Below are 15,000 nucleotides of genomic sequence, written 5' to 3' on the forward strand. Positions count from 1 at the left end.
CAGGAGAGAGGAGGCCTCCTGGCCATCAGGAGAGAGGAGGCCTCTTGGCCATCAGGAGAGAGGAGGCCTCATGGCCATCAGGAGAGAGGAGGCCTCATGGCCATCAGGAGAGAGGAGGCCTCCTGGCCATCAGGAGAGAGGAGGCCTCTTGGCCATCAGGAGAGAGGAGGCCTCCTGGCCATCAGGAGAGAGGAGGCCTCCTGGCCATCAGGAGAGAGGAGGCCTCCTGGCCATCAGGAGAGAGGAGGCCTCCTGGCCATCAGGAGAGAGGAGGCCTCATGGCCATCAGGAGAGAGGAGGCCCCGGCTGACTGCAGGCTCTACTCGGCCGGCGGCCGCAGGCTGTGCAGCTTCCTGTCGTCGAGGCCTTTCCAGTACTTGAAGTTGTTGTCCAAGTGCTGCATGAGATTGGGGAGGTCTGCGAAAGCTGGAGAGACACCCAAAGAAGTTCAATATCAGATTTGACAGTTTGTTATTCCTTTAGAAGTTTCCTTAACAGTCCGTTGTGCATTATTCGTGTGTTTGTTTGTGCTACACGGGTCTCAATATACAATACTGTGTGTAATGCAGTGTGTATCTCGAGTGTCGCATCATGCTGTGCAGTCTTACCGTCCCATGCATCAAACATGTCGGTTATGAAGTAGTCTATGAAGGAAATCTGGGACTTTGGGATGCTACACGTGTTTCTGTCAAACACCGGCATGACCACTGGCAGAGCTTGTCTCTTCTCCTCGTCCGTCTGCAGCAGAGACGACAGCACAAATCATCATCACGCACAGTGAACGTACAGCTCCCCGCCGTGAGCACTGGAGTGGTCTCCTTGTAATTACCTGAGCAAAATACTCCTCTGAGATGCGTCCGGCCCATTCTATGCAGAGCTCCTGAGGCCTGCAGGGGTTGGAGATGTCCGCGCACTTGATCAGCATGCGCTTGACCAGGATGCGATTCTCAGGGGACGTCAGGATGCTTTTGGCAGATTCCTCATCATTGTTTCCCTTAAAAAACAAACACAAAGCAAAACAAATAGATGCAGACTGTGAGCCCAATGAGAACTGAAGCTCCACTCATTAGTGGCAATACACAGCTCCTTATAGCACACAGCAGCTGCACCGCTTTAAAAATAACTGACTGTCTGTACATGAACCAAACCGGGAAGTTGAAATATGGCCCGACAGCTGATGAAGGTTTCCTGTAAGGAGTCAGTCTGCTCTCCCCAACACTGACATGCAAAAGAGCAGCGAGCTCCTGCAGTCACATGACGCGCCGCCGCCTGGACGCTTCCAGATTTAACTCACTGACAATTATGTTCAGCTGAAGTACAGACGGTTCATTTCAGCCCGAGGTTGTTTCAGAGTCTCGAGGTTCACTGAATGAACGCGAACACAAAGCCGAAGAGCTTGTTTTTGATCAACTGAACTGAAACTCCATTACAATTTACATCGAACACGTAATGTTCTGAAAGTGTCTTTGTTCAGGACACAGAGATTGTCGACACGTCGTTTATTCGGTTCATTGCTGCCCTGAAAAGGGAAAGACAACTTTTAAATGTCTGTGTTGAGAATTCCTCACACGGACGAGAAAGATGGAACCAAGTTGCAAAATTTTCTCCACACAAAGATATCAGAGGCCACAAGGGACTGGAGCCCATCCCCATCTCTATTGTTCTACTGCCCTGCACACAAGCAGATCACAATCACTGTGTTCATCTCTGTCTCCCTCCTGCTCTGACACACAACACTTATCTATAAAAAGAAGATACCAAAATTAGAACTACTATTTCTCCACAGCTGTGGAATATGAACACATTCAGAAAGTGTTGATCTCACCCCGTTCTCCTCCAGAGCGGCCAGCGGCTTGTTTATGCTGTTGACAAACTTGTTGACGTGTTCGAAGTGTTTGGTCATCTCGGTGGCGAGCACCATGTCGATGACGGCCTGCCGCAGCGTCCGATATTCATTCCTTCAGAGAGAGAGGACAGTGGGTGAGACAGAGCACGGAGCGCCGTGTGAACCGTCTGACTGCAGCGACAGCGCCGATGAATGGATGAATGGGTGCTTTGTCCCCCCCCCCCCACCAGCACATGTCAGTTCCTCTGCTCTGGGACTCAAAACACATTAATACTCTGCTGCTGTGGACACACGCGACTGCTTTCATCTGCACAGACGCTCTCCTCCTGCTCCCTGATGGTGTCTGCACCGCTCTGGAGAAACTAACTTTAACACAGACAATATTAATCCTCTCTATCTTATGTAGAGACAATTATTCCTTCGACAGTAGCCGAGTTCGCCAGAAATGTCTGCGATTAGACACAAAAGTAAAAAAAATCATCTATTTTGAAATAAATGAAAGAAATAGTTCAGCCCAAAACAGACTGTTGGTCCATCTCTTGACGGTTGGAGGAGACTCTGTGAGGTCTTTGAGGGTTTACTCCTCCAGCTCAGAAGACTGTTCAGTGTTTGGACCGCGTGAACTCCTCCTCCTCGTGTCGGGAATCACCTTTCGATGTTCTTGAAGATGTTACACTTGTCGTCTCTGGTGGTGATCTGGAAGGCCAGCGCCGCGTGGTGGCTCTCCAGCACCGCCGTGTCGTTGTAGAGGATGGCCAGCTCGCTTCCTGCGTTGCACAGGAAGCTGTTGGTGCGTCCCGGGTGGTCCACGTCGTGCACAGTGGCAGCAATCAGGGCGGCCACCTCGTCCACGGGATCCAGGCTTTGCTGTTGGGGCAGATTGGACCAATTGTTGGGCAATTAAAGGAAAGTCGGGTATAAATATAATACACACACACACACACACACACACACACACACTTCTCGTTCACGTGTTTCCTGTCTAGCCTGCAGGTTAAACCAGGAAGTAGCTCTACCTTGTGAAAGGCAGATGTGATTCATAATCAAGATAATAACAGTTAACGTTCACCTTCATGTACCTGCATCTCCAGGTGACCCCGAGCTACACACACGTCAACATCACAGCTGGTTTGACCAATACTTCTAAAATATTGACTTGAATATTAACAGAAACAGTTTTTAGAATGGATGAAACAGCAACATAGCAGACGTGTCTGTACATCTCCAGGGAATCGTTAACCTGATGTCACTTCACTGGTTCAGCCAATGAAGTCCACAGTTTGTAATCAGCTTAGTTCTCACTGGCTGCAAGCAAACTCTGGGACAACGCCGGCTCAGACGGGACGCCTGACCTCCGGACTGAGCCCAGAGCTGCGTTCGATACGAGAACATCCCAACAAACAGATCCTGCAGGTGTTTGTGTCCACAGTTCCCTCACAGGAGCATCCGTGCAGCTTCACATCCAGACACCTCGTCTTCCTCTCAGATCAGACAGCGATCAGAGGTTCAGCAGGAAATACTCTTTTGAGTTGTGTGAACAGCACTCAACACATTGAGGTAAAAAACAAAAGAGCTGTATATAAGTGCATTTGTGCTTACCAAACAATGACACTGCATTCATGTATTTCATTCAATAAACCTTTTCAAAGGCTAATAATGGGTGCAATAATAAGTTATTACACATTTCATACACTGGAACTTATTCTGGCATCCTGGTCGTCGAGCTGTCGACCAGCAGCAACGTTATGACAGCAAACGTTAAACCTTTTGTGGTGTTACTTTACCTTGACCCTCTCCTTGCCCAGGAAGTACGCCGTGGCGTGCAGGACGTCCGCCGCATGAGAGGAGTTGTGGTAGGAGTTACTGGAGTGGTAGTTAGCTTCAACCACCTGCAGCCAGGAGCGCAGCGTGGCCTCAGGGCAGCTCAGGAACTCGCAGACCCCAAACCGGGAGAAGATCTTCATGCCTAAGTAAGTCAACGGCCTGCAGGAGGATCAGCCGTTTAACAGCAACTCTCATCCCAATGATTCTCTGGCGCCGCGGCGTCTGCGGCAGCTCACCGTTTCATGGTCGCAGCCTCCAAGTTGACGATGTCAAAATCCCACGAGTCCTCATTTTCCATGGTCTCGGCGATACGAGGGGGGATGTCATTCAGAGACAGAGGAGTTGTCAGGTGACTGGGGAGATGGTGGGCCTCTGTGAGCAAACCAAGACACTCAGGTAAAGGCTCCAGGTAAAGGGACGAGGACGTAGCGCCCCGGCTGCTTCATGCAACTCACGTTTTGTGGCCAAGATGTATTCATTTCCTGACAGTCTGCGTAACCCATCCTGGAGAGGAGAAGACAGAACATGTCAACAAACACTGGCTCACCAGGAGTGTGAACAGCATCATAATAACAATGATGATGGGTTGAATTTATGAAGCGAAGACTTAAAGACGCTTCACATGAGAATCATTCACGCGCCGATGAGAGGAGCTGCCATGAAGGACACCAGAACCTTCACACTTTCATAGTCGCAGCGACGGGAGCAAGGTTAGGGTGTCAAGGACACATTGACCCTCGCTAGAGGGCCGGGGATCGAACCGCCGATCCTCTAAATGAAGGACGACCCGGCTCACCGCAACAGCCTCACGTCGACAAACTGCAACGGCCTTCAAAATCCATTTGGACGGTTGTTGTTTGGATGCTGTGAGACATTTGCTCTGACAGCAGAATGAAGCTTCACAGGGTCAAGACTGCAAGCAGGCACGCACACGTTCAACCATCACGGACATCTAACGGACCCACAAGACCAGACAAATGACTCCTCGATCAGGTAATAATATTATATCATAAATATAGACCTTTTGAACCCCTCAAGGCACAAGTATTATTGGACAGATCAAGGTTCATATTCCACTAAAAACCTGGATCCAGGTCAATGATCTGACCAGCAAAGTGAACAACGTCAATGAAAGGAAAAGCATTTTGACTGAATCCAGATCTGATAAACACTTTCATGAGTGAGCTGTGACACAATATGACATCACAGGGCTCAGAGGAGAGGAGGCACGAGCCAGCTTATTGAGAACCAACATGCAGTGGAGAACATCTTTACCACCTTCATGACCTGCAGTAGTTGTGTCAGAAATGACGCCGTGGTAATTCATGTTCACGTGTCAGATAATCCACAGCAGTGTATTCCTTCCTCTGGGCAGCGCTGCACGCTGTGGGAGCACATGGGGCTCAATGTAATCCTGTAACTTCCCCACTGAGGGACAATAAATGATGATCTTATCTCCTCACTGGGGTAACACTTTGTCACAAACACAATCAAAGACTTCCCCGTGGTTCAACGTATAAGATCCGGGTCTGGCAGCTGTAGATAATAAACTACTGGAGGTTGACGCTCGTGGATTAGAGTGAACTATCTGAACGTGAGATCTGGAGACTGAACCCTTCACCCTCCCTCTGGAGTCTGGACCCTTGTCAGGTAACATACAGTTAGCTGCAAAACTACCAACATTGCCATCATCTTTGTGTTTAGGGCTAACATGTTAGCATGCTAAAGTAGGACGGTGAACAGAACACAAACGATATACTTCTAAACATCAGCATGCTATCCTGTTAGCCACGTCAGTCACTGCAGTGAGTATGTTGACAGTAGCATGTAGCTCACAGAGCTAGTGTCACGTTTTATGTAAGTGAAAACAACCACTGCAGCAGCAGTTCTGAATCCTACACACACACATATATATATATATATACATATATATATATATATATATATATATATATATATATATATATATATATATATATATATATATATATATATATATATGTATGTATGTATGTATGTATGTATAGTGAAAAAGGAAGAGGCTCATCTTTGACCTTTGACCCCAGCATTGTCTCGTGGTGGCGCTGCCTCTGGCCACGCTGGTTGTTTGAAGACTTTGTCCCCAGAAAGAGGACAGCTCTTCTCTTGATGTTTACTGCCTCCTCTGAGCTAACAAACACACACAAATACAACCAGGGACCCTCATGAACAATACGATGGCACACAGATAATCAAGCCTGGGGGTGTTCTGGCTTCACTGGCCTTCATCACTGATGCAGAACAAATCTTTCTGTGTATCCAGAGAGGACATGTAGAAGTAAAGCCTTGCGTATTCATCTGATCCAAAGAACAGGATGTTTCCAGGCCTGTGGAGTCAAGAGGAAGAAGTGCATGTGTGCAGAGAGAGAGGGCGGGGAGGCTTTCCTCTGCAGCCTACAGGAGCACAAAGGACAATCTAACACTTCCTCTGGGGTTGTTGCCAAGACTGCCAACTTGGCACTCTTTCTCCTTCTGTGCTTCACCGCTGCTGTCTGTTAGTCTCTCCCTCCCTTGCCCCAATATGAACAGAGACCCTCACGAAAACAAACGTCGCAGACGCCCCTGACTCCGTGTCTTTCATCCAACACGACATCACGGACTCCGCCGCGCACGAGCGCCGCCGTGCACGTTCTCAGTGTGACGCGTGGGCGTCCACTCACTGGTAGCAGGAGGAAGCCGTGAGGGTGTTTGGTGCCGGTGTTTGGACCCGGCGCTGCGCGAGGCGCCGCTTACCGTCATCAGCCCCCCCACCAGGTCGTTGGTGTGGGGGTCCTCGTCCTTGGTGCCCAGCTGTGGGGAGTAGAGCTCGGTCGTCCTCAGGATCTCCAGCACCCGATCCAAGGCCTCCGCCACGGGCATGGGACTGCTCTCCTGCGCTGCATTGATGATGTTTATGACCTGGGTAAGTAAGGTGGTGTTTATTTGTAAAGCATTTTGAAAACAACAACTACAATAACAGCAAAAAGAAAACAAATAGTATGTAAAACAAGACTTTTACTGGACCAGAAGGAAATAAATGAATTCTGATTACGTAACATATACAGACAATTCAGGTTTCAAATATATATATATATATATATATATATATATATATATATATATATATATATATATATATATATATATATATATATATATATATATATACTTTAACTTTAATAAAAATCCTATTTCTAAAAGAAAAAAAAAAAAACCCAGTAGTGTGATGTTCAGGAAATACACACACACACACACACACACACACACACACACACTGCTCTGATGCAGTAGATGACTACTCGGTCACATGACCCACAGGGAGCTGGGTCATGTGACCTGGAGACGTGCTCTGACTCTCCAGCTGCAGAGGATGGAGCGCTGCAGCAGCAGGTCATCCTGGTGTTACACGCTTCCCTGTGTTCAGCATGAAATGTGGCATTTAATCAGCCCGTCTCACTTGACGTGGCCTGCGTGGCCTCCAGCCTTTGATGCTCGCTGCTGTACAAGAAGCGCTCTCGGCGTTAGCGGCAGCTTGATCACCCAGAGTTCAGTCATGAGATGCAGAGCTTCAGTACACAGTGCTCATCATATGATGGGCCGCAGGGGGTCACGGGAGCGCACCTTGGTGATGGGAGCTTCGATCGTCATGGAGTGGATGCGGGCCATGGAGGAGTGCCTTCGCTGTGTGCTCCCTGGCAGGAAGGACAGCAAAGTTTTAACTCCACGAGTGTGTTTGCATGTGCATCCAATCAACACTCGGTGCAAAAAGACAGCTGGAAGTTTCATCGCTGACAGAGTTTCCATCCTCTCTCTCACCATCGCTCCCTCGAGAAGTCGTGGATCTCACGTCCAGAGAGCCTTTCCTCCGGTCTTTGTGCTTACTGGATTGGACGTCTGGGGAAATAAAACAGCTTTACATGATCAGGCAACACACTTATGGCTCAGGATGAATCCGCCCAACCAGAACGAAAGAGCTGGTTCTCAATCTATTCACACGACTCGTTCTGTCGGTGTTCACTAGTTTCATGAGGAGATTTGAATCTGGTAGATGTCTAATAATTAATCATTTTAATCATTATAAGCATTCTCCAGTGCAAAGCTACTAGCTATTGTCACGTCAACCTCACAAGTCCATAGACACAACATAGGAGCTGTGATATCCATCGTATGTGAGACCTGTCCTATAAAGGACCAGGCTGGTGTCATGTTCTCCAGCAGGAGAGTCGTGCATGGTGAGTGAGTTACGATGCATCTCTCTGTCTGTCCACAGCGAGTCTGACGTTGTGAGAGGAACGAGAACGACATCTCTCAGTCGCTGCTGAGCGGCTCGTCAGCTGCGTTTAGTTTTTGTGGGACAAAGTGTAAAGTAGTAGAAAGACTCAGAAACCGGCAGGAAGTGTTTCTTTGTTTCTTCATCTGACATCATGTGCATTTCAATAATATTCAAACAACATACATGGATGGTACATTGTCCTTTCTAAATCCAGTAAATGTGATAAAACACACTTAAGACTCAAAGAAGGAAATTAAGAAAGAAAATAACTGAAACATGCTTGTGACTTTGAAAGATCAAAGAAAAGAAAAAGAAAGCTTTGAATACATTTTTAGTAGGTCTGGGCAAGTAAACGCGTTAATATTGCGTTAACCTTTCAATCGATTAACGGTGTTGATTATTTGATCATGCCTTAACTGCATTTTTTATTTCATTTTTTGTATTTTTTGGGGGCTTTTACTTTGAAGGCGATCTTTTTAGTTCCGTCCTCAGGCTTCCGTATTATTACCGGACTATTTGCAGACTTGAGCCGGACGTGAAAGCTCGTGTTGTTCTGTAGTTTCTGTCCTCAACCAGCACCACGAGTCGCCTCTCAAAGCTTCACGAGCGTCAGCAGCAGCTCTGCAGCTCAGAGGACTGAACATTGATGCTCAAAGCTGCTGCTGATACCTGTCAGCTGTCCTTCACACCTCCACCTCTTCAACCAGACGTCAGGTCACTTGTTCAAGACAACACAGACTTTTACCAACGAGGAAGAAAAACTGAACTGAAACATGAAAAGCACTTATTGCTTTTGTAGAAAGTGAATCAACTGCTGGTCTTTAACATCTTTAAGGTAAGAAACAGACTGAACATGGACCAAAGAAGGAGTGGTTTGTCCCTCACAGGGACCCTTACTACTGAACATGGACCAAAGAAGGAGTGGTTTGTCCCTCACAGGGACCCTTACTACTGAACAGTACCTGTTCATAATAAATAAAACAGATGTATAAACTATATATGTATGTATGTTAACTTGTTGTTGCTCCAGAGTGCTGTTATATTGTTCTGGTAACATTACTTTAAAATAAAAGCTGCAATACCCTAGTTTCTACTTCATATTGAATTTGGCGCATAATGAGATTAATCGCGATTAATCGCAGAAAAGTCATGTGATTAATCAGTTAATTAATGAGTTAATCAGAGGGGGGCATCAGACATACTGAGCTGTGACACCATACAGCACGGTCACGCTCGCCACCACGACGCAGGAGGACCAACCGCCCACTTGAGAGGAAAGAACAATGTGGAGGTAACAAAAGCCTGAATTCATTTCTTTTGAGGTGTTTGTGAGCTTGATAACGCCGGCCGGGTCACGAGTAAAGAGAACCATGGGTTCTGGCATGGCGCCTGGCATTTTCTGACATATTCCCAAAGCTCAGGTTCCCAAATGTGTCTCCCCTTTACTGTTCAAAACATCTTACAGATATCTGATCAGCTCAATGAGTGTATCGTCTGTATGAAAGTGGAACCGATGCCGTGCTTCCTAATGACACACACACTGCTGGCCCTCAACCTCGTGGCAGATCACAACTTCCATCACTAATGCTGCCAGCGGTCCAGCAGAGAGACTTTAGCAGAATAAAGCCCTTTATCGCTATGCTAATACAGAGGAGAGATGTTTTCCAGGTGGGTCTTACCTGTCTGAGACTCTGCCTGCACACATTCAGTGAATTTATCGCTCTGCATGGACAGAAGAGAAGCACACGGATGAGATGGCCAGGAAGCTGCTTTCATGCATTATTACATTAGCAAAGGCGTAAACGCGGCTCACCTTATTATTATCATTTAAAGGCCTGTTGATAGACACATAGTGTCTGATTTTTCTGTGAATGAAAGAAAACACACATTTGTAAAAAAGGCCTCCCATGACCATCATCCAGCGTGGTTATTCAGTTCCTTTGAATGTTCTCGAGACTGAAAGATCCTGTCTCACCCTCCCTGCCCGATTACAGGTGTGATCTTCACATTTTGCTGAATGCTGTCTCCATTCTTCTTTTTGGCATAATAAATCCCATGCCACTCCTGGAACGTCACAGGAAGAGCCGAGGGAGGGAATGAACGTGCCGACGCAGGTAAAGAGGCAAAGGTAGAGAAGGTAAAGAAGCCATCATCATAACTGAGAACATATCATGAGCATGAGAACATGTGTGGAACGTGGCGTGGACCGGTGCAGCACGCAGTGTTGTGGGTCATCCTAGTGCTTCAATGGACAGGGTGAGGGCTCGTTTCATGCCCCCCCCCTCACCATGAGCCCCCCCCCCCCCCCACCGCGAGCCCCCCCCCCCCGCTAGACCGCTTGAAAAGACGTCCCGCCGTCCTCCTGACTGAGGCTGACCTTCGCTCTCTGTGTAGTGAGCTTACTGCGCCGCCATCAGCTGCTCTGATGCACATGAAACAGAGCTGCTGGAGGCCGGCGGGGAAGACTTACAGCACGCATGCGTACGTGCACATGCATGCATGTGCATGTACGCATGCGTGCATGCACATGCACGCACGGACACAAAGGCAGGGGCCGATGTCTGCAGACCTGCTCGTGATGCGATAGTCTTCATGTCATCATCAAGGGAAGCTGGTCACTGATTTTCTGTTGAACTGATTCATCTGAACATTGTGTTTGTGCTGGAATGTATATTGTAGAGGTTTGACCAATGCATTTTACCTTTCCTTTCCGTATGCAGGAGTTTATCGTTTCAAGGAGATCAGGCTTATTCTTCTCACTTGTAGGCACTTCTATTGTTTCCTTCCCGATGAGCTCTCCTTGTTGGTAGCCCATGACGGACTCGTAGGCAGGGTTCACATACTGCAGGAGGGGGCAGAGCTCAGGGTTATGAAACTCAGAGTTCAGACACGGTTTAGGTGGCGTTCCATGAACCATGAGCCCAACAAAACAATTTAGGGAAGCTGACGCATTCGTTGCTTGTTTCGTAAAACACATTTCATGGTAAATTATTAAACGCGACTCAATGGCAACAATAGGAGTCATTCAGACAGACAGAGAGCTCAGTCATCACCACAAAGATCTGGATCACAAGACATGAGCAGACTCTGGAGCAGCAGAGGAGGGAGGAGGAGAGGGATGAACTGAAGCCCACCTGAATGACTTGATCTTCAGAAGTGATCTCGATGGCCTCTTGGCTTTGTTCGAGAGCAGTGAAAATAGCATGTCCAGCCCTGGTGCAGGTGAAGAAACAACAGGAGAAGAAGTGTTGTTACCATCTGCAGCAGGCAGTGTCTCACCTCCATTTATACACATTTGTAAAGAAAGAGTTCAAATTGGCATCATAGTTGAATGGTTAAAAGCAGAGACTCCTGGCTCCAAGTGATCACTACGACATGACTCACCTGAGCTTGAACTGCGCCCGCACCTCTCCGTGCTCCAGCAGCAGCAGCTCGTTGTAGCACGCCATCGTGTTGGCGTTCTCCACAAACCTCTGAGGTCAGAGGGCAACGATCAGTCAAAGGAAACAAAACCGTTTCAATGGAACATGTGAGAAACATCACAGGAACGTTCTCGTGCTGCTGACGCCACAGGTAGCCATGCTCACCTGAGCAAACAGAGAGGATGCACACCTGTGGTCCGTACAGTGAGACAGCAGGGCACACACACACACACACACACACACACACACACAATGTCGCTCACCCGATTAAAGCCGGCATTGATCAGTGGCATCACAGAGGCTTCCTCTCTGTCTGGCCTGAAGAAGAGAAAACACATGTTAGCACCCAAACATGATGACACACGTGATGACACACACGTGTTTAGAGAACATGAGAGTCTGCTGAGTGAGAATACCTCATTCTGACTTGCAGACACAGCGGGAGAGGACCAGGAGAGGAGGGTCAGCGAGTTGTACGTACCTTTTCACAACGGCGACTATCACAGTGTTTTCTGCAGCGCTGAGCGCTCTGAGGGACCTGGGTGCAAACAGAGGAGCCTTTTAGCCAGCGAGCAGCCGGTGGAAAGCCCATGGCATGAAATCAATGTATTTTTCATTTTTTCACGCTCCGATTCTCCCCGGCAGGCAGAGCCCAGCGGTGCAGCTCCGCGAGCAGGCCCAGGCCTCTGAAAGAATGCAGTGTACACTCGTCCTGTGGTTCCCCAGCCAGCGCCATAAAGAACCTTTAGTCCCCATCGCAGCCTGTGCGTGTACATTCAAAATGAATGGGGTTAACATCCACGCTGGGCGGGGCAGATGGGTGTTTGTAAATGTGTTTTTGGTTTGGAGAGGCTAAAGATAGCGGGCGGTGTGGGCTGCTTTCTCATCGACGCGCCTCCATGAGGTAGCGTGGATGGAAGCTGGTGACGCGCTGCAGAGGGCACTGGGACATGTGTGTCCACTGGGACGCTCTACCAATGTGGAGCAGCTCAACCCATTGCCTCTGTTTCTTTAATCCACATCATGGAGCTCAACAGGATGATGGGATGGAGAGCGCGTGAAAACTATTGCAGTTACCATGTGAGCAAAAGAGGAAAAATGGTTCAAATAGTTTGCTAAAAGTTGGATAAGTGGTTGAAACTTTGAACTAAATGGATAAAAGAGTTAAAAGTCGTGAATTGTTGAAATCTCTCCCGTGGTCGTCTGGATGCTTAGTATGAAAACATCCACTTGTACATGATCACTCCCTCGGTTCAGACGCGACACGCGAACATGCCGTGACTTCATCTCCTGGGCTGAGCTTCAGCAGCAGGGAGCCGGTGCACAGCCTCCTCTCAGACAGACAGCACTAACATAAGATAATAATGTAAGAAGTGACCTGTTCCTGCTGGAGAGAAGAGAGCGGCCTACCGGCAAAGAGCTTCCGCTTCAAAGTGTCTGGAATGTCTGTGGTCGATGATGACGAGGTCGTGATGCTTCTCCAAGAAGCATTCGAGAGCCGACTCGGGCGTCCGGGCCATGCTGCACCTGAAGCCGGCCTTCTCGCTGGCCCAGCAGAAGCCATTACTCTGACTGTCCTCTTTGGCAAACACTAAAAGTACCTGCAAACAGAGAGATGGCTGAGCACATACATCCAACTGAGGAATCTGTATTTTCAAGCGGCCTCATGCAATGTGATCCTATGAAACCCCAAAACATAGCGCTGCTACAAGACTTTGAAGGTGCTTTGAAGAGAGCAACTATTCAAGGAGGTTGTTGTGTCGTTGAAGAGAGGACGAATACACAATGGAACCGTTTTAAAGACACAGTCCTGAAGACTGAAGGGTCTCAGCACGGCTGTGAAAACTCAAACTAACAATTAGTTTCGAGTCATTCACACGTCAACGATCAACATTCATTTATTTAATGAGATGTCAGAAATGATTTGTGCCACTGTCACAGATCTTCTTTCAATCAAGCGAAACAGTGTCACAAAAAAACAACAACACCATTTTACTACACAGTATTTCAAATGAGATGGAAATATTATCTATGATTAAACATTTGAGAGCTGCAGGGCTAATATCTGATTAATAAAACTGACGTAACACAAGTGAACTGCACTCAGTGGAGTAAGAAAAGCAGCAGAACGTGTTGCAGAGCATCATCCGCTCTGAAGTCATCGGCGCTGCTCGTCCTCATCGGCCTCGGCGAGGGCTGCTCGGTGACCTCGGCCCTGATTGATCGGCTCTGCTCGTACTCTGGTGCGTCACACATTTTATTGTGCGATCTATGACACAAATAGCCGAGCTGGCCTTGACCGGCTGCGGCTCCTCCCCCGGTCTGACGAGGCCGTGGCAGGAACTCTCTCTCTCTGCCGGCGTGCTTCCATGCAGCCGCTTGCTTGCATAAATACTGGAGCGGGGTCCAGGCCCGCCTCCAGGAGCAGCGCTGCACTGAGAGCAACTCATGAGTCACTCTCTCAAACAGACGTCATCTCCAACTGTTGGCAGGGAGCAGGAGGAACGTAAAGAAGGGAAAGTTTGTTCTGCAGACTTGAGTTTGCATCATACCTGTAAAATTGAGTTAGGACACAAAGCCTTGCCTTTGTTGGTAAGAAATAGATCTCCTACGCTCCACACAACGAGGGGATAGAGGATCGGTTGCTTTGACAGTTGTCCTTTTGATTCGGTCTGGTGATGGGCTTCATTTCAGTCCACAGCTTCAGGCCTGGAGCTCAGAGCCGTCTGTGAGGGCTGCTAATGCAAACCATATTCCATAGGACCGCTTCCCTGTCCGGGTCATAAATACATCAGCACTGAGTCCTGCAGCTATGTTCGGTACGCACAGGGAAGCAGATCAGAATTCCGCATTGGGATGTTGGTAGAAAAGTCAACATTCCCGCAGAGGTGGAGGAAAGGGCTCGTAAAGGCTGAGACCGGGTCTGGTCAGACCACACAGGCCAACAACCAGACCAGCACAAATGCTGTTTTTTTAAGTTAGGACACGTCGTTCACGCTCCAATGAAACAGATGGAAAAGCCAGAGAAAGTAGCAGAGACACAAAGAGCGAAAGAGGGGGAAACTAAGTTGCTGAAAGGGGGGTTGCCAGCATTCTGGCAGCGTCTGATCGCTCCGTCTCCAGAACCTCATTGTTGAAAACAGAGAGGCCAGATCCTGTGAGCCCAGCATAGAGGAGGACGGCAGGATCAGCTGTGAGTGACAAAAACAGGAAGGGGATGTCTCTCTACCTCGCTTTCCTACCGTTGTCACACGGCAGCGCATCAGACAATTAAGCAGAGAGGCGTTCAAATACGTTGAATGCATTGTTCCTCTGACGCTCTGACTTCATCATGGCTACACCAAGGTTAGCGGTAGCTTTCAAACAGGTAAGCACTGCAGCGAACAACTATTTCCATGATGTGACTTTGTCTGTGAAATGCATGAAAAGGTCAAATATCATAATTCTCACAAAAGTGAAAAGTGTTCCCGCAGAGCAGAGAGGATGAAATACTTTCACACAGCTGAACGTCAGAGGATGTCCTCTGGACGGCTCCATGGATCCTCTGTGCTCTTCTTCCATAACGTGCATTGTTCATTATGGGATGTTCTTGGTCACAAACGTTTGGCCTCGTTGCC

At 48.1% G+C, this 15,000-nt stretch overlaps 1 protein-coding gene across 1 annotated transcript in view; it reads right to left on the reverse strand.

The window, feature by feature from the left end:
- Positions 1 to 58: 58 nt before the first annotated feature.
- The window catches only part of pde8a (phosphodiesterase 8A), a 35,466-nt gene continuing 20,524 nt past the window's right edge, over positions 59 to 15,000 (reverse strand). The window contains exons 3-22 of the mRNA XM_068599458.1: positions 12,794 to 12,984; positions 11,865 to 11,921; positions 11,647 to 11,701; positions 11,346 to 11,434; positions 11,096 to 11,174; positions 10,663 to 10,803; positions 9,937 to 10,025; positions 9,775 to 9,826; positions 9,641 to 9,683; positions 7,505 to 7,582; positions 7,310 to 7,380; positions 6,443 to 6,607; positions 4,126 to 4,174; positions 3,907 to 4,042; positions 3,631 to 3,829; positions 2,496 to 2,713; positions 1,826 to 1,958; positions 830 to 994; positions 609 to 738; positions 59 to 426 (exon numbers count right to left, since the gene is read on the reverse strand). Coding sequence (XP_068455559.1) covers positions 320 to 426; positions 609 to 738; positions 830 to 994; positions 1,826 to 1,958; positions 2,496 to 2,713; positions 3,631 to 3,829; positions 3,907 to 4,042; positions 4,126 to 4,174; positions 6,443 to 6,607; positions 7,310 to 7,380; positions 7,505 to 7,582; positions 9,641 to 9,683; positions 9,775 to 9,826; positions 9,937 to 10,025; positions 10,663 to 10,803; positions 11,096 to 11,174; positions 11,346 to 11,434; positions 11,647 to 11,701; positions 11,865 to 11,921; positions 12,794 to 12,984 — 2,247 coding nt within the window. The 3' untranslated portion in view covers positions 59 to 319. The remainder of the gene's footprint in view (positions 427 to 608; positions 739 to 829; positions 995 to 1,825; positions 1,959 to 2,495; positions 2,714 to 3,630; positions 3,830 to 3,906; positions 4,043 to 4,125; positions 4,175 to 6,442; positions 6,608 to 7,309; positions 7,381 to 7,504; positions 7,583 to 9,640; positions 9,684 to 9,774; positions 9,827 to 9,936; positions 10,026 to 10,662; positions 10,804 to 11,095; positions 11,175 to 11,345; positions 11,435 to 11,646; positions 11,702 to 11,864; positions 11,922 to 12,793; positions 12,985 to 15,000) is intronic.

This window comes from Clinocottus analis, unplaced genomic scaffold (genome assembly GCF_023055335.1).
Source record: "Clinocottus analis isolate CAN_PGR_092001 unplaced genomic scaffold, fCliAna1.0.p SCAF_47, whole genome shotgun sequence".
In the NCBI taxonomy this organism is placed as follows: domain Eukaryota; kingdom Metazoa; phylum Chordata; class Actinopteri; order Perciformes; family Cottidae; genus Clinocottus; species Clinocottus analis.